The sequence below is a fragment of the Scatophagus argus genome, chromosome 16, assembly GCF_020382885.2.
Source record: "Scatophagus argus isolate fScaArg1 chromosome 16, fScaArg1.pri, whole genome shotgun sequence".
In the NCBI taxonomy this organism is placed as follows: Eukaryota; Metazoa; Chordata; class Actinopteri; family Scatophagidae; genus Scatophagus; species Scatophagus argus.
The window spans coordinates 7,668,871-7,691,451 of NC_058508.1; the positions used below are offsets into that span (position 1 = coordinate 7,668,871).

At 42.1% G+C, this 22,581-nt stretch overlaps 5 protein-coding genes across 6 annotated transcripts; 3 read left to right on the forward strand and 2 right to left on the reverse strand.

Annotated features, from left to right (window-relative positions):
* Positions 1-198: 198 nt before the first annotated feature.
* On the reverse strand, positions 199-2,896 carry LOC124073853 (3-mercaptopyruvate sulfurtransferase-like). The gene is made up of 2 exons (XM_046416384.1): positions 2,227-2,896; positions 199-1,816 (listed from the first exon to the last, which is right to left on the reverse strand). The coding sequence occupies exons 1-2, from the start codon at positions 2,813-2,815 to the stop codon at positions 1,509-1,511; spliced, it is 897 nt and encodes a 298-aa protein (XP_046272340.1). The 5' UTR covers positions 2,816-2,896; the 3' UTR covers positions 199-1,508.
* Positions 2,897-3,315: 419 nt separating this feature from the next.
* Positions 3,316-5,352, reverse strand: LOC124073854 (thiosulfate sulfurtransferase-like). Its single transcript, XM_046416385.1, has 2 exons — positions 4,562-5,352; positions 3,316-4,205 (listed from the first exon to the last, which is right to left on the reverse strand). Exons 1-2 carry the CDS (start codon positions 5,151-5,153, stop codon positions 3,907-3,909), a joined length of 891 nt encoding a protein of 296 aa, XP_046272341.1. The 5' UTR covers positions 5,154-5,352; the 3' UTR covers positions 3,316-3,906.
* Positions 5,353-9,854: 4,502 nt separating this feature from the next.
* si:ch211-256m1.8 lies at positions 9,855-15,118 on the forward strand. Its single transcript, XM_046416375.1, has 2 exons — positions 9,855-10,276; positions 10,496-15,118. The coding sequence occupies exons 1-2, from the start codon at positions 10,013-10,015 to the stop codon at positions 14,399-14,401; spliced, it is 4,170 nt and encodes a 1,389-aa protein (XP_046272331.1). The 5' UTR covers positions 9,855-10,012; the 3' UTR covers positions 14,402-15,118.
* Positions 15,119-15,870: 752 nt separating this feature from the next.
* On the forward strand, positions 15,871-17,205 carry LOC124072729 (MIEF1 upstream open reading frame protein-like). Of its 2 annotated transcripts, none has more exons than XM_046414353.1 (2): positions 15,871-15,975; positions 16,957-17,205. In XM_046414353.1, the coding sequence occupies exon 2, from the start codon at positions 16,993-16,995 to the stop codon at positions 17,203-17,205; it is 213 nt and encodes a 70-aa protein (XP_046270309.1). In that variant the 5' UTR covers positions 15,871-15,975; positions 16,957-16,992. The 2 variants fall into 2 exon arrangements, with proteins under 2 accessions (XP_046270309.1, XP_046270310.1); XM_046414354.1 differs by having other exon boundaries at positions 15,969-16,078.
* Positions 17,206-17,530: 325 nt separating this feature from the next.
* mief1 (mitochondrial elongation factor 1) lies at positions 17,531-20,036 on the forward strand. The gene is made up of 4 exons (XM_046414352.1): positions 17,531-17,677; positions 17,800-17,980; positions 18,467-18,738; positions 19,102-20,036. Exons 1-4 carry the CDS (start codon positions 17,531-17,533, stop codon positions 19,939-19,941), a joined length of 1,440 nt encoding a protein of 479 aa, XP_046270308.1. The 3' UTR covers positions 19,942-20,036.
* The last annotated feature ends 2,545 nt before the right edge of the window (positions 20,037-22,581 follow it).

Sequence of the window (22,581 nt, forward strand, 5' to 3'; positions counted from 1 at the left end):
TCACAAAGATACAATAATGTGTAGTAATTCCTCCAGTTGTGTGACCTATGTGTATTATAGACTTCAGAGAAATACCCGCCCAGTGCAAGCATGAAGTACTATTGACAGTTTATACATTACACATTTGTGAAGATGACTTGTGCATCAGTTGGTGAGGGCCAGACACACACACTGATAAAGCTGCTGTCAGTCAACAAGTGGGATATTTGATTTATTTTAAGCAGGTACAGTACACTAAAAGTCCACAGGAAAAAACAGAACTGTTTAAAATGAGTAGTTTGTTCTCTTTTTACCAGCGGCAAGGATCTTTAGTTCTGTTCTCTAACAAGTTTCTTTTTACCTCAGTGGAACATAGCAACAGCTGACATCATAAACAGTGGTTAGGATATCTAATAACTTGCTTTTTTCGAAACAGTTTTTCACATACTTGCCATTTCCAGCCCCATATGAGCTAAAGAGGTAAATATTGCACATAGTACCAACGTGGCATAGCAAAAGCCAAAATACATAAACTTTGGTTTGAAAATCGGGCATCTTGCCAGACACCCCAAATCAAGCACAGGAACCGGACTGAACTGGTTTTGATTTCCTCTGCGTCAGCATCACTTTTTTTTTTTTTTTTTTTTTTTGATTCTCGGTAAAGCTGCAGCCTTTTTGTAGGTCTATTGTCTGCCACAGTTTTAACACTGAGTAGTATTTTTTTTCAGCACGTAACTTTGAAACTAACAAAAATGTTATGAAGTGAAAATACAACATCCAAAACATTTTTACTTCGATCAAAATCAGCATAAGACTGAAAGAAGTACACTAAAATGGCTTCCTTTTTTTTTTAGCTTTATTCCCTTTTATTATATGTGTTGTGTGTCTGTTGTTGTGTTCGCCTTGCCTATGGACCTTGAGTCTGAAATAAAGATATACAATATAAAATCCCATGGATTATGAGGGAGACTTGGTTGATCAATACTTTTTCTGTTTGCAGTATTCTGCCCTTCTGACTTCCATGGCCTGCTAGAAAAGGTAAACATTTACATTTCAGGTTATTGACTAAAGAAATTTTCCTTCCATGTCATGAGTTAGCCATTTTAAAGGAAAAGATGTGACACCCTACCTCTATGTAGCATAAGAAAAAAATTAGGATAATAAGTCTCTGTATACTGTAACATTAATGAAATATATCCATATGACCTCCTATCAAGAAAGTGCATTTCTTCTAAACAACCCTGTCTTAATACTTAACGCTAATCCCATAATAGTACCTTTTAAACACTCCGATATATGATAGTGATATCAGGAAACAAACAAAAGCAAACAAGTTATTTCAGGACAAAGTAAACTTTTCAAAAATATGCAACTTTCCCATAGTGGAAAGTTAGACATTGCATAGTATAGAGAAGATTTCCATTAAAGTTTTCTGCTGAAACTTGCAACTTCTAAGTTAGAAATTAAGTTTTTTAATAAACACACGACTTGTCCTTGTAAAATGTCACGACACCTTTGCTTTTAGCAGTTCACTGCCTTTCCTCTTTCATTCCCTCTCCCTCTGAGATGATATGATCTGGAGATGCCCTTTTAAACCACTCAGACCAGGAGCCATCATAAACACACACCCCAGGGTGCCCAAGCAGATGAGCAGCCAGAACAACATGACATGCAGTCACACCAGACCCACAGGTAGCCCAGATTGGTTTCTCCAGGTCGACCCCTGCCTCTCTGAATAGCTTGGACAGGGCCTCAGGTCCCAGTTCCTTTCCAGAGGCATCCATGAAAGAAGTGAATGGCATGTTGATGGCACCGGGGTAATGTCCCGGCAGCGTGTCTGTGAGGGTGAGACAGAGGAGTGAGATACAGGCAAATGAAACAATAATTAATGATTCACTTACTAGATTTATTGTTTTCTTCTTCCTTCAGCCGCATCTCCTGGTCTTCACCAGCTAAACCTGAGCACTCTCTGCTGGTGAAGGCCATGAGATGTGGCAGAGAGCCATGGAAGAAATCTAGTAAGTAGACCTTGAGCACATTTTTTTTAAAACTACTTAGCTTACCAATACTAACAACACACTTGACATTGCACTAGACAATGTAACTACACGGCAGCAAATACAACTACACGTTTTAAACAACTTTACACAATAAAACTATCAGTAATTGGGATGTTCATCGCACTGCTACTGACCTCTGTTCACTGCAAACATGCTTTTTAATTTAAAACCTTGTCATCCTGCTCACCGTCTCTGGGTTCCGGCTCTGTCCCCCTGAAGCGTCCTGCAGACCTGGCGTCCACAGTCTGGACCTGCTTGGTCCTGATGTTCTCCAGCACGTCTTCGTAGCTCTTGACCCACGACTCATTCACGGTCGCCTTGAACTGTCGATACTCCGGCTTCGAGTACTCAGATGTTACCGGATACTCGTTAGCAAGCCAGTTCTTCATGCCACCGTCCAGCACAGACACCGAACTGTGTCCGAACAGCCGGAACATCCACCACACCCGGGGCGAGCTGAACGACCCGAAGTCGTTGGTGTCGTAAACAATTACATGCGTGTCGTTCCCGATGCCCAGGTCTCCTACATACTGTGAGAACTGGCTGGGAGTTGGCAGCATGTGGTCCAAGGCAGAGTTTTTGTCACAGCACTCGTCTATGTCAAAAAACGAGGAGCCCGGTATGTGCTTCTGCATGAACTCAGCTCTCGGGTCCCGTTTGGTTTTCGGCAGGTACCACGAAGTGTCAAGAATGCGAAGCTTTGGCCCGACGAGACTATTTCTGACAGCATCCGCCAGCCACTGAGCTGACACCAGCGCCCGGGTCTGTGCCGCCATGACGAGGCTCTGGTGGTGAGATACAAGCTGCGAGCGCTAGAGGGAAACGTTCAGGGTGGAGAGTTGAACGCAGGAGCAGCGTTTGTGCGTAAGGGAGGATGCACACAGGCTCTCAGTGTGCTTTAGATGCACTTTGGTTTCAAATTGGAAAAAAAATATCATGAATTTAAAGAAAACACATATAGACTCATTATACACAGCAATATTAAGGACCCACAAGTGCAATATTAAGAACTACTTTCTGAACTACCTCACACTTGCGCACACTTGCACATGCATACTTAGGCTGCTATATGTTAAAACCGGCTTCTTATTTAAATGCTTAGCTTATTTAAATGTCTAGTTTTATAATTTTATATTCTATTTAGCTTATATTCTATTACCTCGTACTCTTATATTTTTATAGTCTACTTACTGCTCCCGGGACCTGAGTCCTAATTTCGTACCATAAACATGTGAATGTGAGCTGGTATGACAATAAAGTTCCTTGAATCCTTGAATCCTATAACAGATTTATTTAATCATCACCATTATCTACAGTCCTTCAAAGGCAGGCACTAGATAATAAAAGAATGCTTTTACTATTCACAAATTAGCTGGAATTCAGATCTGACATGAGCTGAAAAACAAAATATGGTATTATTCTCATGTAATGGTGTCAAGGGAGGTCCAGAGAAACAAGAACATGAAACAGAAAAAAAAAAAGAATATAGCAGCTTCTTCCGCTTATATGCTGATGATAATTCAGCACTAAGTTTTGTCAGCAATTAAGGTCTCCTGAAATTACTTCAGGGCAACATGTTTTGACATAAAACAAAATTCTTTAAAGCCAACAAAAATACATTTTTAGGAGTTCAGCCTCCATACCTCCTTTTTATGCCATCGTCAAACATATAAAGCTTATGTGTTAAATCCACATAAAAATCCTCTACCTCTACCATACTTCCACTGACAAAGATTTAAGGCTTAAAACTCATTTCTGAGGTCAAAATATCTCTGATTATGCATCTCTTATGATGAATCAATGATGTGATTAATGAGTCAGACACAGTAAGTGATGTGTTTAATGCTGATTTGTAAATTCATCTCAGTCATGTCTTTGGGCTCTGGACCTCGGAGACGACATGCTCTGGTGGAGCCCTGGTGACCCACTCATACCAGGATCCGTCATACACAGCCGCTCCAGGGGCGCCGCACAGATGGGCGGCCAGCACCATGTGACAGGCGGTCACGCCCGAGCCACAGGATCCACAGAGGGGCTTATCCAGGTCCACCTGCGACTCTTCAAAGAACTTCTTCAGCTGCTCTGTCGAGAGCATCATGCCATCATCATCAACAAACTCGAAGAAAGGCATGCATTTGGAGCCAGGGATGTGACCCGAGCGGACACCTGTGGGACAATGAGTAGTTTACCTCTTTGCACAGTCATATATAAGCCTGTTCTCTCATTGTGTCTTACTTTAAGTAGTAGAGAAAAAAGGACGTGCTTGTCTAACATTAAAATTTGTCTGTAGTATATTTACGGAGGACTATTTTGGTGTTAAAGAAAAAACACGGGGCTTTCTTCAGAAGTCAATCACTTTATGAGCCAACACCTTTTGATCTGAGCCTTTCCCCCCTACATTTGAACCTACACAAGATGGCATTAGAATGAGGCTATTTTCACATAAGAAGAAATAAGTTCCCCAAAAAAGTTTTAAAGATAATGAATTTGAAAGTTTTACATTTGAATCTAGTTGGATTTACCCTCTCTTGGTTCTGGTTCTCTTCCGCGGAACCTCGCATGGGGCCTCGCATCAACCACCTGAAACTCCTGAGTTGCAATGTTGTTTGTAATGTCCTCAAAGGACCTCACCCAGGAGGGGTGGCTCACAGTGGCGGTGAAGCTGGCTGAATCAGGTTTGGTGTACGCCCCTGTAACTGGATGGCCCTCTCTGACCCAGTTCCTAAACCCACCGTTCAGCACCGACACTTGAGGATGCCCAAAAAACCGGAACATCCACCAAACCCTGGTGCAAGAAAATGCTCCAAAGTCACTGGCGTCGTAAACAACCACATGGCTGTCATTTCCAACACCCAGACTCCCAACATAATCGGCGAAAAACTTCTCAGTGGGGAGCATGTGATCAAACTTTGAAGTCCTGTCCGAGCACTCGTCGATGTCGAAAAACGACGCTCCTGGGATGTGAGACTGTGCAAATTCCTTCTTGGCGTCTCTTTTCATCATAGGCAGGTACCAGGACGTATCCAGGACCCGCAAACGCGGTCCGACCAGATTGCGTTTGACAAGGTTTGCAAGCCATTTTGCAGAGACAAGAGCTTGAGTTTGCGCTGCCATGTTTAGAAGTGCAGCTATTTGTTCTCAATTTATCTGCCTTCTCTGGTTTACTAATCGACACGTTACCTCCACCAACTGGCATGGAGTGAAATTATGGCAACAGCTTCGACATGGGATCAAGCCACTGCGGTCAAGCCAGCCTCCACAATGTTTTCAAGTGCTTTATATACTAAACACTATGGTATCAAGCCCCAGTCTGCTCTTCAGATTACAGGTTTCCCTTCCTGTCCAGTGAGAACTGCTACTGCACAATGACCACTTTTGCTTTTAATACTCATATTTTTGCTTATAAGGATGTTTCAACTTCTGTTCTACTGCACTACATGTCATAGGGAAAGTAACTATATTTGGCAGCTTTAAAGGTTCAGTATACAGAATTTGTCCAGTCTTTTAAACGTACAATAAGTTGAAATAGTAAGCCAGGTTTGTGACTCATGGTCAAGGGGCTGACGAGCGTAACACAGGTTTCTTTGTGTATTAATGAGGTCAACATGAATGGAATGCATTAAGACTTTTCTTCCCTGGACTTCCCTTGACTGTAATGACCGTTTGCTTTCTTTAATAGTAGGTTACTTTTTTTTCCCCATAATGAGCCTTACAGTGGACAAAGGTGAGAATCCAGATGAGCAGATGTGATCAGCTCAACTGTTTTAAAATGCTTGAAGTGCCCAATCTGAATGTCTGACTGGTATAATTAGGTGTATTTCCTTTTCATTTTTACTATTTAATTGAGATATTTTCAAATTAATCATTTATTTGTATTTTACACAAAATTTTAGTTCTTCAAAATGCTAATTCCCATATTTTCAGATATACTGTTCAAAGATTACTGTTCACATGCTGGGAATGTTTTAAATTGATTACAATATCTCATGTCTAATTAAAAATTTATTGGACATTAGGTCTGGCATCTGAGAAGGAGTCATCAGAGAGAACTGTTGTCATTCCCATACAAATTTGTTCTCATGATGTGGAGCTGGTGACTCCAATTTCCTCTAACACACACTCAGACTTATTGTGTATGACTTGAATTTCACTTCTGGTAACTCTTTCCTTAACTCATTTCCATTCATCTAGAAAATAGGTTGAAAAGAAAATAACTAAAAGGCTAATTCAATTCAATTCAATTCAATTCAATTCAAGACTTCTGTCTCTCTCCTTCTGTCTACACTGTTTTATCAGTTTGTAAATATATGTATAGTGAGCTGGATTTCAGGAACTGATTAAAAAACAAACTTGGGTTCATGATTGGGATACTGATGAAATAGTGACCTGTGACACCTGATGATAACATGTACTAAGGATATAAAGTAAAAGGGCATGAAAAATACGGAGCCTTAAAAGTCAAAGCTGTGTAGTCCTACTACAGCTGTAGGAATCATTTATGGGTTTAATCAGAATAAGAATCAGAATTCCTTTATTTATCCCAAAGGGAAAATTCTTTCTACTTACACCCGACTAAGAAAATGCAAATGAAAGACAGTAACATTAAATAAATAAATAAATAAAATAAAATATCAAATATTTACATATATCTATACATTTATACATTTCCAGGGAAATGTATGTCCATGAGTCCATTACAGTACAGAGTTCAGTAATTTGATGGCAACAGGCAGAAATGATTTCCTGCTTCTTGTTGAAACTACAAACATATTCTGTTGTGCAAACAATTAACAGGTGAAATTTGTCAAAGTTAAACATGAACAAGAAAAAAAGCAATCACAGAGGCTTTTTTGAGGTCAGAATTTTTGGACTACAACTCAGCTTTGTGTAATTTATGCCTGCAACCTAAAAGACTGCAGCAGCTTTTCCAGTAGGAGTCTCTGTCATACCTCCTGCTGGTGTGCTTCTCCTTAGCACCACCAAGTGGTGTTTCAGTATACAAACTGTTTTACTGTTCACTTGTGTGAACAGCAGTGGAAAGTAACAGAGTACCGATACTCAAGCACTGTACTGAAGTATGTAAGTAAGTACAGTAAGTACTGTACTTTACTTGAATAATTTCATTTGCTGCTACTTTATCTTCTCCACTCGACCCCATCTCAGAGGGAAATACTCTACTTTTCCCACTACATTTAACAGCTTATAGATTGTATATGAATTATTTCTACACTGTGGCACTGCCACTTGAACTTAAAAGAGCTGAGAACTTCTTCCACATTTGGATGCAAAACTTTTGAAACCAAGCAGACCAAAAACTGAGACAAGGCGGAAGAGGCAGACACAGAAAGAGACATTTTAGAGAGGGCATGGAGGGTGGGGGTGGGTGTGGGGCGCAAGAAACTCAATTGCTTAATTGGAGTCACTACTTCTATATTATTGGCACACCCATGTGTTTGTGGTCCAACCAAGCTTTCCTCCCATTGACTCTTCTACCATCCCACCAACTGGTCAGATCTCAGAGAAATTCCCACATTGAGGTAAGCTGATATTTTTTAAACATGTATGAATAATGTGGAAATGAAATTGTGGATTTGTAATGATGTATTCACTTGTGTCAATCCTCAAGGAAAGCTCAATGTTATAGACACAGGATCTATAACTAAATTAAAGACCAAACTGAAAAAAGCAGACCTTAATTTTTATCAGTTTTGGTGATTTCTTGTCTTAGGAATAGTTTTAAAATGGAGAAAAATAATAAGCACAAATAATACATTAGCATTGCTGCTCGGAACAATTCCCTATTAACTCATGTTACTCCACTGACAATTTTCAGAGAGAGAGAGAGATGCTATTTAATTAGTGGAAAGTTTTCTCAAATGTAAACCATTGATTGATTGATTGCTGACAACCATTTCTGTTGCTTAAACTGTGTATTTAGAATTTTGTTTCTGGAAATAAATGTTGCTGTCAAGGTTTTTGACAGTTATTGTACCTTGACTGAATTAGGGCTTTGAAATAATAAAACAAGAGAAGAAGCAAAACATTTTTGAATGTGTTTTGTTTGCCTGTCATGATGATTGTCTTAAATGGTTAAACCTTATGCATCATGTAATACAGTAGTAGTGGTACTGATACAGCTTGTATTTGGTAAATCGGGTGATTGGAATCACAAGACCAGCGTTCTTGCAGAACCTGAATTCATCCTCAGACAGCCAGCAGTGTGTGGATGACTCGAACTAATGAGACAAATCAGGAGAAATCTAATTTTCCAGCATTCCTACAGTGAGGGATGTATTTCCTTGACAACCAGTGGCAAAAGACGTCAAGCTGTAGTTTTGCGTGGTGTGGTGTGGTGAGTGGTGAAAAGGGAGTAACTGCTTTCACGTGTGAGCAGATGAACTTAGTTATCAGTCATTACTGATTACTGAGTCCAGGGGGATTGTCTCACGTGGAATTAATACCTGGGTACATTCCACTGCATCTACATTAACACACAAAGAGACCTCTGTCAGACACAGCAGTACCTTTAGCATAAACCAGATAACTGATTTATTGGTTCCACTCACGTGAGAAGGGATTGGACATCATTTGAAGGAGACATACAGGAATGAAAAGGGCTTTTGCTGTATATATTGCCCATATATTGCTATATTATTGATAGTGGTATGTTGCATTGTACCAGTTTGTGTGTGTGTATATATGTATGCTCAAGTGATGCTTTGATCTAAGTGCGAACATCCACATGCTCAGAATCACAATGCTAATGTGCTTATGTGTAGCTGGTAATAATTATTATTTTCCTCATCTAGTTATTTAGTTTTTCATGTTAGCATGCTAAAAAACACAAAGAGCAGGCTGATGAGGATACCATTAGTTTGTAGTTATTTAATCATAGTCCCAGTGCTGGAAAAACTAAAAAACATCTGACCCAATGACTGCGATTTGTGGCAATAACCTACATTTGTTGAGGCATTTCACACAAAAAACTTAGTGGTGCTAGAGAAAATGTCAGAGGATCACCAAAGTCATGAGATCTCAAACTTCAGTCCCTTTAAATTAGTGGGCTGTTTGACCTTGCCATTTTGAGCCATGATTGGGCCATAGCCTTAAAGCTCTACATTCTGAAAACAACTGTTTTTTTATCTTTACTAGCTCTGTATTTGTTCACTTTATAGTCATTGCTACATAAATATTGAAAAGAACACAAACATAGTACTTGGATTTACCACAGATTCTTTTTCTCTTTTTGCCTTCTCTATACAGCCTCCTACATATCAACAGGATGGCCCTTCTTAACTACCCTGTTCCACAGTTGGATGTTACCTTGCAAGAAGTGAGCCGTGTCCTGCAGCTCACTTTGAGTCCTGACCTTTACTCTGAGTTCAAAAGTACAATAGAACAGCAGAGGGAGCTCCTTAAAGAAGGCCATCAAAAATTAGCAACCACTGCTGCTGGCCAAGAGAACTGGGTGACGGAGCAGTTCAAGAGAGGTCTGCTGTCTTGTGCTGACCCCCTGCCTACCTCCACAGCCCTACCTGTTGTTCTTCTTCCTTCCCAAGCAAAGCGATGTACCCAGCTGGGGAGAGCAGCTGCTCTGCTCTGGGCAGCAGCTAAGCTACACAGTGAGCCCTTGTTACTGGAGGGCAATGTGCCAATGGAGCGCACACAGCAGTCTGAGGTATTCGCTGCCAGTCGAATTCCTGGCAGGTGCCAAGATGAGATTAAGGTGAGATTACAGACAGAGATTTCTAGAACTAAAATGAAAAGTTAGAGGTTTTCAATTTTCAAAAGGTCAGACCTATACTGGTTTTAATCTGCAGCTTTGTTATCTCCAGCTCTATCCTGATAGCCTACACGCCATCATTGCCTGTGTAGGAGGAGTGTTCCCTGTTGACATACTGTGGCGTCCCAGCACTGGTGGGCCAGTTTCTGCGCGATCTTTCATTGACATCTACAACCAGCTGGCTCAGGTGATGGACCAACCCAGAGCAGGAAAACAGAATGATCCCTCTATCATTTGCAGCTTCTCAGCTCTGGAGCGTAAAGCCTGGGCAACCACCAGAGAAGAAATCCTGAGTCAAGGAGGGGATGCAGCAGCATCACTGGTGCTGATGGAGAGTGCTGTACTTACACTCTGTCTGGATGACTGCGATGCACCGTCTCAACTGGCTGATATCCTCAATGCAGTTAGGCTGGGAGGAGGAGGAGACTGTCCACGTCTGAGATACTATGACAAGGTACTAGACAGAATCTTGATGAGGATTTTAAGCTAAGCCAAGATTCCTTACCTCTTTCACACACATGTGTGTCTGTCATTCTATTGAACTAACAAATAATGGCATAAAAATGCACAAAATGTGAAAAGTTTTTCTGCTGAAAGAGAAACAAATAGTTTTATTGCAATTGAAATGATGACTGAAACCCAAGCAAATATTTGTTGTTTCTATTTTTGACAGGTGGTGAACCTGGTGGTCTTCAAGGACAGCACAGCCGGGATGGTGTTTGAACACAGTGCTGTGGATGGGATGGTGGCTGGGCTTGTGACTGAGCGTGTGTACAATTTGTCAGAAACCGCTGATTTAAACCTAGTCCATACTGACACAGAAAGTATGAATGGGTCTGTCAAAGTAAACAGTGTTAATTCTGTTTTCCCAACTTCCTTAACATTCCCCTTGCAGGGCATAAATACACCCAAACCAAGCTCTAACTTAAAAGCAATACACCCAGTTCTCACATTTGATGTGTCCTCATATCCTGATGTGTTTTCTACTCTCAGAGGACACAGGGGCCTGTATGATGCTTGGATCAACTTTTCTTTACAGCTTTCCCTGAGGCAGACTCTTGGGGAATCTGCTGCCAGTCACATCCTGGTCACACCTACCCATATGCGTCACTACAAACATGGCCGGTGTGATCCTACATACTCACTCACATTGCATTCTCGAAAGTTATTAGGTGCTTTGGCATCCTGCGTTGGTCCAGATAACAGTATCCAATACACTAAAGACCATCTACACCTGTTTCATGTTGCATTTTTGGAGCATAAGAGTCTTATAAGAAACACCAAAAATGGCCAAGGTGTTGGTCCCCATATAGCCGCCCTGCGTCGATCATTGCCATCTGACAACCCATTAAAGAAGTACCTGGACCCTTTCGGATGTCCATCTGTGTACCTAACAGGCACGGATCTGATGGAGGGTGTGGAGTGTGGAGTTGGAAATGTTTATGCCCAAGATCAGCTTGCTGTAACCTATCTTGGGAAGAGAGACAAGGTTCGCATTGTGCTAAATGGGAAAGGGAGCTTTGCTCTGGCACTGGAGAAACTTCAAGACAGCCTGAAGAAAAACCTGAAGTTAGTTATGCTTCTAGCTGTACGATATGCGATTGCACACCAAATGGGAGCTCTGGAGAGTCTACTGAAACAGGGTCAAACTGACAAAACAAATGTAGAGACATATCACTGTTCAGAGAGCCAAGACAATGGCAAAAATGCTGCTGACTCCACCTCTGGCATGAGTCCAGACTACACTCTTGTCATCCATGGTGGCGCAGGAGAGGACATGATGCTGAACACTGACGTGATTGGTGTCATTGAGTTTGCTCTACAGACGGCCTTAACCCTTGGATCCCAAGAGCTTCAACAAGGTGGCAGGAGTCTGGACTCAGTTCAGAGGTCAGTGGAAGCTTTGGAGGACTGTTTCCTGTTCAATGCAGGTAAAGGCTCGGTATTTAACAAAGATGGCAAAAATGAAATGGAAGCAACCATTGTAGATGGCAGTGCATCAAGATCAGGGTCTGTTGCTTGTGTGCAAAGTGTGAAGAATCCAATTAAAGCAGCCAGATGTGTCATGGAGAAAAGCTCACATTCACTCATTGTGGGAGATGGAGCTGAGGAGTTTTTGCATGGGTTGGAGGAGAAAGAGAAGCCTGTTGGACCTGAGTATTTCTACACTGATATACGTTACAGAGAGTTAACTGCAAAACTTAGTGGTAGAAATACCTCAAAAAACAATCACCCTCAAACAGTTGGAGCTGTGGCCCTGGATCGCTGGAATAGATTGGCTGCTGCAACCTCCACAGGAGGGTTAGTTGGAAAGCTGAAAGGGCGAGTTGGAGATACAGCAGTAGTAGGAGCAGGAATATATGCTGATGACAAGGTAGCTATTACATGCTCTGGAGATGGAGATGTATTTCTGAGGCACACAGTTGCACAGAAAATAGCCAGTCTGTACCATTACAAAGGCTATAGCCTTAGGCAGGCATGTAGAGAAGTGATGGCTGAAAATCTGAATGGGATCTGTGCAGGAATCATTGCTGTGGACATTAAAGGTGATGCCATCATTGAAACAAATTCTGGTGTGATCTTTGTTGCCTCAATGATAAATGGCATTCCACGGGCAGAAGTCCTGAGGCCCGTGAAGAGTTTCTCTAATGTAATCTGGGAAACGGATGAGCTGGTTGCTTACCTTAATCCCAAGCCCTGGATCCCTGGGTCAGCCATTCTGACCAGAAAAGCTCTCAATGGGGCAAGCAGCATCTTCCAGTTGGCTACACCTGATTTTGTGGCAATGCTACAAGGAGCAAGGGCTGTGTCAAGCTTGCTATGTGAGCGATTGGGGGTGCAGCGCTGTGCTTTGGTTTTCAATCCGACATCTGGACAGGCAGCACAAATCAGGCTTCTCCCACTTCATGGCCTAGAGCCAAAATGGCAGCCCCATCTTGCCCATGAAGAAGAATTCCACACTCATGATCCAGGCTATTGCACCTCAAAAAGTGGCCCTTGCTGGGATGATGAAGCACTGGCCCAGGTTCAAGCCAGGATTAGAAGTGAACTGCCAACACCAAACGCACCCTCTTGTTTTGACTTTTTTGGAGATGCTTCCAATGATGACCTGTTCAGTCGCATTGTGCGTGGACAGCAACAACAGTGGAGAGTGTGGGAAGACAGTGAGCATGTGGCCTTCCTCACACCATATCCAAACTCTCCTGGACTAACTGTTGTGGTGCCACGCAAGCCACTTTCCAGTGATATCTTCAAACTTGAAGAAGCTGATTACAAAGCTCTGATCATAGCCACTTATAAAGTTGCCCAACTACTTAAAGAGGGAATGAGAGCTCGAGGTATTGCACTGATCTTTGAGGGCTTTGAGATTGACTATGCCCATGCCAAGCTGATCCCTCTGTTACCTTCACCTGATGGCACTAACCTTGCTCAGATGCAGCCAGAATGCTGCCAAAGCTACCCTGGGTATGTGTCATCGTTGGATGGCCCAGCTGCTGATCCTGAGGCCCTCAAAACGATCCACTCAAAAATTACCCAGTGCAGGCCTCCTCATTCATGGGAAGAACCTCTGTCTCACCCCACTCTTGCCATCAAGAGCCAGTGGTATCGCAACCTGTTCCAGATTCAAAACACTCTTTTCCACAGCACAGTGGAATATTTCCACAATTCCTGCCACTATTCCTATGCTCTAACCCCTCTAACCACTGACACCATCTCCTCACCTATGGGTCTGGGATCAGACTCAGAGCCAGTTTCTGTTAATCTGCTGGGCCAGGATGTCTACCTGGCTGACTCAATGCAATTTGTACTTGAATACTTCCTTCGTTTCCAGGAGAACCTGCCAGGGACATATTACATATCTCCAAGCTTTAGAGGGGAAGATCCTGATGCCACACACTTGAATCAGTTCTACCACGTGGAGTGTGAATTGCTGGGTGACATGGACAATGCCATATCCATTGCGGAGGGATATGTGGCTCATCTCACCAAGTCTATGTTGAAGAATCACTCTGATAAGATCCTCGACACTGCTGGGACACTTAAACATGTCACAGCCATGCTGAGTAAGCTGGATGGAAAGACCCCACTACCAAGAGTTCCTCTAGACCAGGCCATTCCCATGATGCCCTCTGCTGACTGCGTTGAGTGGGTCCAAGATGGCCAGCCCCAGTTTGGCAGAAAACTAACACGCAAAGGAGAACGGGTCTTGATAGAGAAATATGGTGGTGCTGTCTGGCTGACTGAGATGGACCATCTAGGAGTCCCCTTCTACCAAGCATATGTGGAAAGTACTGGGCGGAGCAAAGCCAAAGCTGCTGACCTTCTCTTCGGGCTGGGTGAGACTGTGGGTCTTGGTGAACGTCATTCCACCCCTGTAATGGTACAGGAGGCCCTCAGGCACCATGCAGTGCCAGAGCAGTCCTACAAATGGTACATAAACATGCGGCAAATGAAACCACTCCTCACCAGTGGATGGGGCATGGGGACAGAGCGCTACTTGTGTTGGCTACTTCAGCATGATGACATCAGAGATATGCATATCATTCCTAGGATGAAAGGAATAAAGTACATGCCCTGATTATAACTCTTCCATAGATATTTAGGCCACTAGAAGTAAAATAATAATTGGGCCAAGGTAAAATATTCAGAAATGTTGTGTTTTGGCTCTGAAACATACTGTAAATGCATCATTGTAAAAAGAGAAAAAGAAATAAATGTAGGTAAAAATTAGATTACCGGAAGTAAACCATTCATCGTTAAACTGTGAACAGTAAGATTTGGTTTCTCTTCTTAGTGGTACAGCTACATTTTCAATATGCTGCCAAGTAAGAATGCACTACTACTGTAAGCATGACATGGATTGTTTCAATGTCCTCATTTCTTTAGGACTTATTAATAGCATTGGCAAAATAATTAGCTGAGCAGTATAGATTGTATGAAGTTGTTCAGACTTTGCAACGACCACATAAAGGAACAGATTTGTTAAACTTCTTGGACATATTGTATTATTTTATGTAAGAAAATTCTCTACATTGTTCTTCTGTATGTTTTGTTTAACTTCTGTCACATCTTTGTTTGTAAAGGATTTTTGTGAAAGTTATGTGGATCATGCATCATTGTTCTTTTTAATGAAATAATAAAGACTTTTTAAACGGATGCTACAGACAGGCACTGTCTGGATGGATTTTGTTTGTCTCAGGCCAGAGGGAAGCTTAAATGTGTGTTTAAATGTAGGATTTTAATTTCAGATGATGGATTATAGCACAGTGTGAGACTGGTAAAGAAATTTATCGCAGTTTACAGTGTATATTAAAGATTTACTGTGCTGTGCAGAATTTGTCAGCTGCTGTTTGTAAAGAATCAGAATCAGAATACTCTCGCTCTCACTCACATTACAAGGTTTCAGTTGGTGTCATGTTCAGATCATATGGCAGGCAAATATAATGTTCCGGGCCAAATTCTTTTAGTGGTTAAGAATTCCACAGACAGATTTTCCACACACATGCATTAAAAAGAGAGCATCTCACAAAAGAGTTTCTGGACAAAACTGACCCAATATGTTAATAAATACAATGTATCAACGACAAGTTAGAAATACTATTAATAATACATGTTTAACATGAAATTCAGTTTGTAAAGTTGTTTCTAAATATAATACAACATTGCCAGTCCAACAATACGTGCACTACAGATTTGAACCTCTCTGACCTGTGAATTGAATGTGGCCACTTAATATCAAATTAATACCATTACGCCAGCACTGAAAATAGCTTGATTTTTAAGTTGAAACATTATTTTTGATAAACAGCATAACGACTACAGCAGCTCAAGTCCTATCGCCATAAAAGTTAATCATAAAGGTATAAACATAATTAATATTATTTCTTAATCTGTTGAATATAATCAATCAGATCTGGAATATAGGTAATTATTATAAAAAAAATAGTGCAACATCTTGCTGTAAAAGGGACTATTTACAAACATATCGCAACCGCTTCATATACAGTCAATGATAATGACAACATGATAATAACCCGGATGTAGTATGTGAGATCTTTTAGTTTCCGGTTTGCACTGTCGTGTCTGACCCCCGGCTTGAGCAGAGCCCTACCTCTGCTTGAAGAAAAAAATCTTTGCTCTAATTTCTGAAACGTAGGTTGGCTCGTGTTTCTTTTCTGTGTGGACTTGTGTCTTTGCTTCATTTCTGTATTCCGCACATTTTTACGAAGTGTCTTGTCAATAAGGCTGGCTAAAGGTAAGGTCAGCGCTTTCCTAGCCTAACAGCTAGTTAGCATGTCTAGCTAACAAGCTAGTCAAGAGATGTATGACTTTCCGTTGAGCCAGCCATTTTCTAGAGACAGCTGAACCTCGTTAGGTTCTGCTTCCAGTATTTTACATTTCCAGAGGCAATAGTTACATAGAAGTCGTTGAAAGTCATGAAGTTAATGGGCCACGGTGTTTAGCTGGCGTTAGTTGTCACAGTTGTCACATTTGCATGGTTGCTAACAGCTAACGCTACAGTGCCTACCAGCTGACACCGTGTCGGAAATGCTTTTGAGAGCGAGCCATTTGTTCAGTGCGACAAAATATAGACTGGCTAAAGGAGCAGGTTTCTGCGCTAAAGATGAGGTGCTTGTAAATGTAACGTTAATCTATCGTCCAGTCTCTTCAAGACAGAGATCTGATAAACAAAATAACTGAACCATTGGTCATGGATGGACAGTGGCACAACGTTACTTTCCTGCACCATGGAATACTAAGCTACTGTTTAACTTTCTCATTTAAAGCAGAGTGATCACTAGCCAAGAGTGACAGGCAGGTAGTAACGCTACCTGCCTTTCACTACCTGTTCACTCCCTGTACAAGCAGCAAACTGTTGTTCTCTCTTCCCACCCATACTCTCCGCCTTTGCCTCCTCACATTCTTCCACCTCATACTGCTAACATCTATCCACAGATCTGCCATGATGATCAGATTAATCTTAATCTCCCCTATGACTTTTCTAATAATTTAGATGTGGTTGTCATGTCACCCACCCATTTTTTTTCACCCACTCATTTCATTAAGAACTGATGCAACTTTGCAGTCTACTAATGCTAGTCCTAAAATAATTCTTGCTTTTCTTTTCCCAAGGACCAGGGTGCCCCCCCTCTCTATGTGTGGTCCCTAATGGGCGGCTGGTCTCGCAGTGCTGTGCTGGAGCTGTACCGGGCGCTGCTCCGTGCAGGGCGTCACCTTCAGTACACTGACCGTAATTACTATCGTCGTGCCGTGGCTCGCGAGTTTCGCCGTTGCCAAGCCCTGACAATACAGGAAGATAAGGAGGAAGCACTGAAGAGGGGCCAGTTCTTCCTCAGTAGCCGATTGGGTGGTCTTATGTAGGGGGAAGGGTTCATCTGGAGGTGGGTTAAAGGTCATCTGGAGGTGTACCTCCCAGGTGGGTTTACAAACTGAGACATGCTGGACAGTTTAGTTTTGTAACATAGAGTAAATATCACAGGTCATGAGTAAGACGATGCTAAGTGTTGCTACTAATTGATTTCCTTCTGTGCTACAATTCTTGAAATAGTAGTAAACTGTGAGCTTCTAAACTGTGTGTGTTATACCTGAGAAGTTGATTACACAACATGTTGTAGCGTTGGACCAAAGAAAATCCTTTTTTTTTTTTTTGTCCCTGTCCTCTTTATGCCAGTGTCCCCGCAGCAGGATGGCAGGGGTGAATGGAGACCGTAAAGGGAAGAAAGATGACAATGGGATTGGCACAGCGATTGACTTCATGCTTTCCAATGCTAAACTTGTGTTGGGAGTGGGAGGAGCAGCTATGCTTGGCATTGCAACACTAGCTGTCAAAAGAGTAAGTGAGAACCGATTTACCTCCCAACTTTTTAATTCTGCCTCCCTCCACTCCCATCTGTGATGCTCCTACTGAAGCATCCGTACAAAAGTGAACAAAGCACACAATTCTTTGTTGTGCAGATGTACGACCGTGCCATAAGCGCTCCCACCAGCCCTACCAAGATGGAGCAGACGGGAAAGAGAAGCTGGGAAGAGCCTGCCTGGATGGGTTCATCACCACGAGTCCTGAACCATGATATGAAGTCCACAGTTAGCAGATCACTGCAGTCTCTGCCCACATCCTCACAGGCTTTTGAACCAGGTGAGAAACAAAGTACCCTTTAAATGTTAAGTTAAATTTGTTCTTTTGTATGGTTTTAAATCTCTTGTCTTGCTATATTATATAATATTACCCAGCCAGTTTTGTGGTTTAGTCTTACATCATTTTATTTTTTGACAGACAGCCTATTTGGAGGGATCTTGCTCTTCCTTTACAGTGGGTGTTAGTACTTTGTAGTGCTGTAGTTAGTCAGCCAGATGTTTTATTTTGGTTTGATATGATGTAGTTGAACCTTGATCTCAGATGCTGTAGAAGCCCATTTTCAATTATTTGTGAGTTCTAATATATAGCACACACGTGCCTCTCCCATCGTTTCCAGCTTTGTAATTTGAATTTCACTTTTATTAAATTATAAATACATTACATTACCCTTCTTCCTCCTCTTCAGAAGTCATTATTTGAAATGGTGGAAGAGGTATGCATGCATGCAACAGTATTTTGCACAAATGCATATTTTAATCTCCTCAGACTGTCTTCGGAGGACTGTGGGTCGAGCTGCGGTGGGAGGCAGGGGTGCCACCCAGTCAGACCTGCTGCGAGCCCGAATGCGCCTGTCCCTGCAGGAACATCTATGGGAGTTCTACCAATGTAATGTGAACATCCCTACTGAGGAGCAGGCTACGGCCAGGAGGGCAGCGCTGGACATCTGTGCTGAACTCAGAGTGTTCCTTCATGCCAAACTGCCTGACATGCCGCTCAGAGAGATGTACCTAAGTGGTAGTCTGTATGATGACCTGCAGGTAAGAGGTTACACACTTTTGGTCCCATGTTTAGACAAAGAAGTTTTCATTTTACTGCACAGTTAGTGTAATATTTAGGTTATTTTGAGAAATGATTCTGTTTGTTGAAGTTGAAAGCGTACCGTGCTGTTATCCTATGTTAACCTGTGTAAAGTGCTGCAGCCAAAAAATAAAGCTTTATTGGACTTGTGTCAGGTGGCCTTAGTATTCAGCAGCCACTCCGCACAAAACCTCAGCAGAAAATTTCGCTTATATTAGTTATATTAGGTGTAAAGGGTGAGGTAAGTGTAAAGCATATGCAGATAACACAACTGTTAAATTTGTTAGCTCTTCCATAATTTGGATTCTTCTTCCATCGTCTAGGTGGTAACAGCAGACCACGCCCAGCTCATGGTGCCTCTAATCTTGGAGAAGAACCTGTGGTCATCCATCCCTGGGGAGGACACCATCATGAATGTCCCGGGGTTCTGGCTTGTCCGCAGGGAAAATCTGGAGTATTTCCCACGGAACAGCAGCTACTGGGACCGCTGCATGGTTGGAGGGTACCTCTCCCCTAAATCAGTCCTGGAGGTCTTCGACAAGCTTGTGGCTGGCTCCATCAATTGGCCAGCTATAGGGAGTGTCCTCGACTACGTCATCCGTCCTGTGGTTCCCTCAGAAACACTGACCCTGGAGGTGCAGTATGAGATGGACCGAAAGCTGTATGTGGACTTCCTACCATTACTTGTGATGGAGGATGGTACCTCACTTATCGCCAAACCTCATCGTCTTGCTGCGGAGCGTCATGAAAACCTATGGCGGCAGAGCTTCCGTGTGGCTGAGACGGCGCGACTCAGGGCTCTGGACCAGGAGGACGGAGGATGCCGATGCACCTGCCTGAAGGTGGCAAAGGCCGTGTGTAAGCTCAACCCTGCCCTTAACCGGCTGAACGCCAGCCAGCTCACCAACGCCATATTGTTACTGTGTGAAAAAGAAGGTGACTGGACCCAGGAAGCGCTGGCTGACCGCTTCCTTCAGCTGCTACGAGCGCTGGTGGGACACCTAGAGGCTGGGAGGCTGCCATGTGCACTCAACCCGAAAGTGAACTTATTCTGTGAGCTGACTGAACATGAGGTGGATGAGCTGGGGTATACGCTCTACTGCGCCCTATCAGATCCCGAGGGACTGCTGAGAACTGCTGTGGCACAGCCGTCCCATCCCTGACAACCTCTTCATATCACTACGCAGCAAGGTGGCACCTGTCCACCACTGTTTGGTTGGCGACAGTGACCTCAAACCAAAATGAGGTCGCGGGGGAAGAAAAACAAATGCATGGAATCATCCTCTCTCCCGAATAACATGTTCTTTTCTTAATCACCTCTTCCCAAACATCAGTGGGAGTATGTGATGAACACAGTAGCATTTTCCTAGTGTTCGGTTCAGTGTGAGTCTTGACATGAAAGCTCTATGTGTGATCATACAAGTACTCTATCTTTGGTGAAAGTGAAGGCTCATTGGATGTTGTGGCTCTCGCTAAAGCCATTGTATTAATGAAGTTAAGAGTAGACATGCTGTTACTGCCCTATACAGTGGAATGGGGTAATAGACTGATTGGTCCATTCCTTGTCAAAATACAAGTGGAACACATGAATCTAACTTCTGAAATCTGAGGAAATTTTCATTCTGTGGACAGTTTTATGAGGATAAACATGTTCAGTGCATTGAAATGTTCTCTGCTCTGTGTTGAGATGGGGCCGCACTGCTGTGTCGGGGTAGAATGTAATGTTGTGTATATGCCAAACCAAATGTTAATAAATCGTTGATCAGCCTGAAAAACATGTTCTTGAGTTAGAGACAAGTTAATTGTCTTTTCATTCTCATTTTGTGGCCACATGAAATACTGCTAGAAATCAAGATTTTATAAGAAAACTTCATTAATACAGTGGCAATGTGTAAGCTTTACATGTTTCCATGGATCTGTGAAAACAAACGTCATTCTGTTACTGGAATGTCTGCAGCTTGCATGTGTTGTCTACCTGGTCTATAAATCAAACAGTTCAATATAAACTTGAGTAATACATTGATGTCTATTTCTAAGATTTCTAATTTACATTGTTCAACTCTGGATCTGACATAAAGCAGAATATCCATCTACAAATGGAATATACTAACATTTCTGAAAATATGAACAAACAATACAGCACAACCATTTTTATCATGCACTTATTTTGGCATGGCTGGAAAATGTTTCCATGTGACTGTCTGTCTAACACAGAGCTGCTCATTGTTTGTTATGAAAAGGAGCTTTCTTCTCCAGTTCCACGTTTGTTGCTTTGGAGCACAGGTCAGATATGCTTTATGAACTCATTTTTAACTTTTAAGACCGCCATTACGGGTTACTTTGCACTTTCAAAATGTTGTGTTTTGATGTGGATCTGCAACATGGAAAGAGTTTCATTGGGACATTCTGAAAGTGCTTTTGTTTTTTGCTTTAATTTAAACACAAGATCCTTGTTCATCTTGATTATTATCTTCAATTCAGAATGCGTTTTTATCATGGGAGAACATTTGATTGGACACTTTAGGTTTCCAGTCTGTCTGTGGCTGGAGGCATTCATGACTGACAACATGTTGCTGTGATCATGGTACTAACCTGTAGGAGAAGGGTTTTGTGTGTTCATCATGTGATCATTTAACCTCAGTATTAACTGCAGTTCCTGGCCTGATTACAGTTAGAGCATTGAGCCTCTTACCTCTGTAGGTCTGTATTATTGTGTGTGTGTGTGTGCACTTTAAGTCCACATTTAACCTTGATAACTTATCTGGTCTGTCTGTCTAGAGTATATAGCCAGACATGGATTAGTGTAGTGTACTAGGCCATGCTATAGGTCAGTTCTGGCCCTGTTCATGAAGTTTGGGGCACCAACACATGACCCGTAGACATGATTGCTATTAGCAAGCTGCTGTTTGCCTGTCATGTCTACATGTGTATTAATAGATTACAGGTGCTAATCTCCTTTAGATCAAGATCTGATTGAGAGGGACCAACTCACAGATCCTGTTATATAAAAGCAGCTTTGATAGCCAAGGTCTCTGATGCTAGCTGAGCCTGCTGCTCAGTGGAGCTCGTCAGTTCATCACTGCGTTGCAGGTGGCGGTGAGTGGAGTCACTGTAACAATAGCCAAACTGTCAAGTGGAGTTTTGTGTCTCTGTCTAAATGACAAGCCCCAAACATACTGTCCAAACAGATAAACACATGGTTGGTTTTTGTTCTCACTTTAGCCTTAGAATAATAATAATAATAAAAAAAATGATTATGGAGCAAGTGTCCCCTTACCCCCAGCACGCTGTTTGTATAGTGTACAATATGTTTATAATTGCATTGTGCATTCAGTTAATAATCAAGATAATAATGGAGGAACAGGTGAATATTTTTATATTTATTGTACATTTGTAACCAAAAAGAGATTAATATTTATCTGCATTGATTCAGTTCAGCATGTAAAGTCCCACTCATTGTGCTTCATTAAGTGCTTTGTTCTGGATGTACTCAAAATGAATCCACACTAGATCTTGTTTGTGTGCATATGAAGTGTCTTCCTAGTTTACGCTACAGATTACTACTGTGCTGAAGGGAGAGGAATCACTGTGCCACATTTGTATTATTACATTTGTTATTGTAAACGAAACAAAGTAGATCTCTACCTCTACCTTGTGGAGAGCATACTGGCCATATGCTGTGTTGCATGCTGTGTATTCTTCCCCAGCTTTTTTCATTCTTTTTTTTTTTTAGTTCATCTCTGGAGTTGCAATGCAGCACTTTGTATACTTGATTAAATGTTACAAATGACATCCTGTAAGTT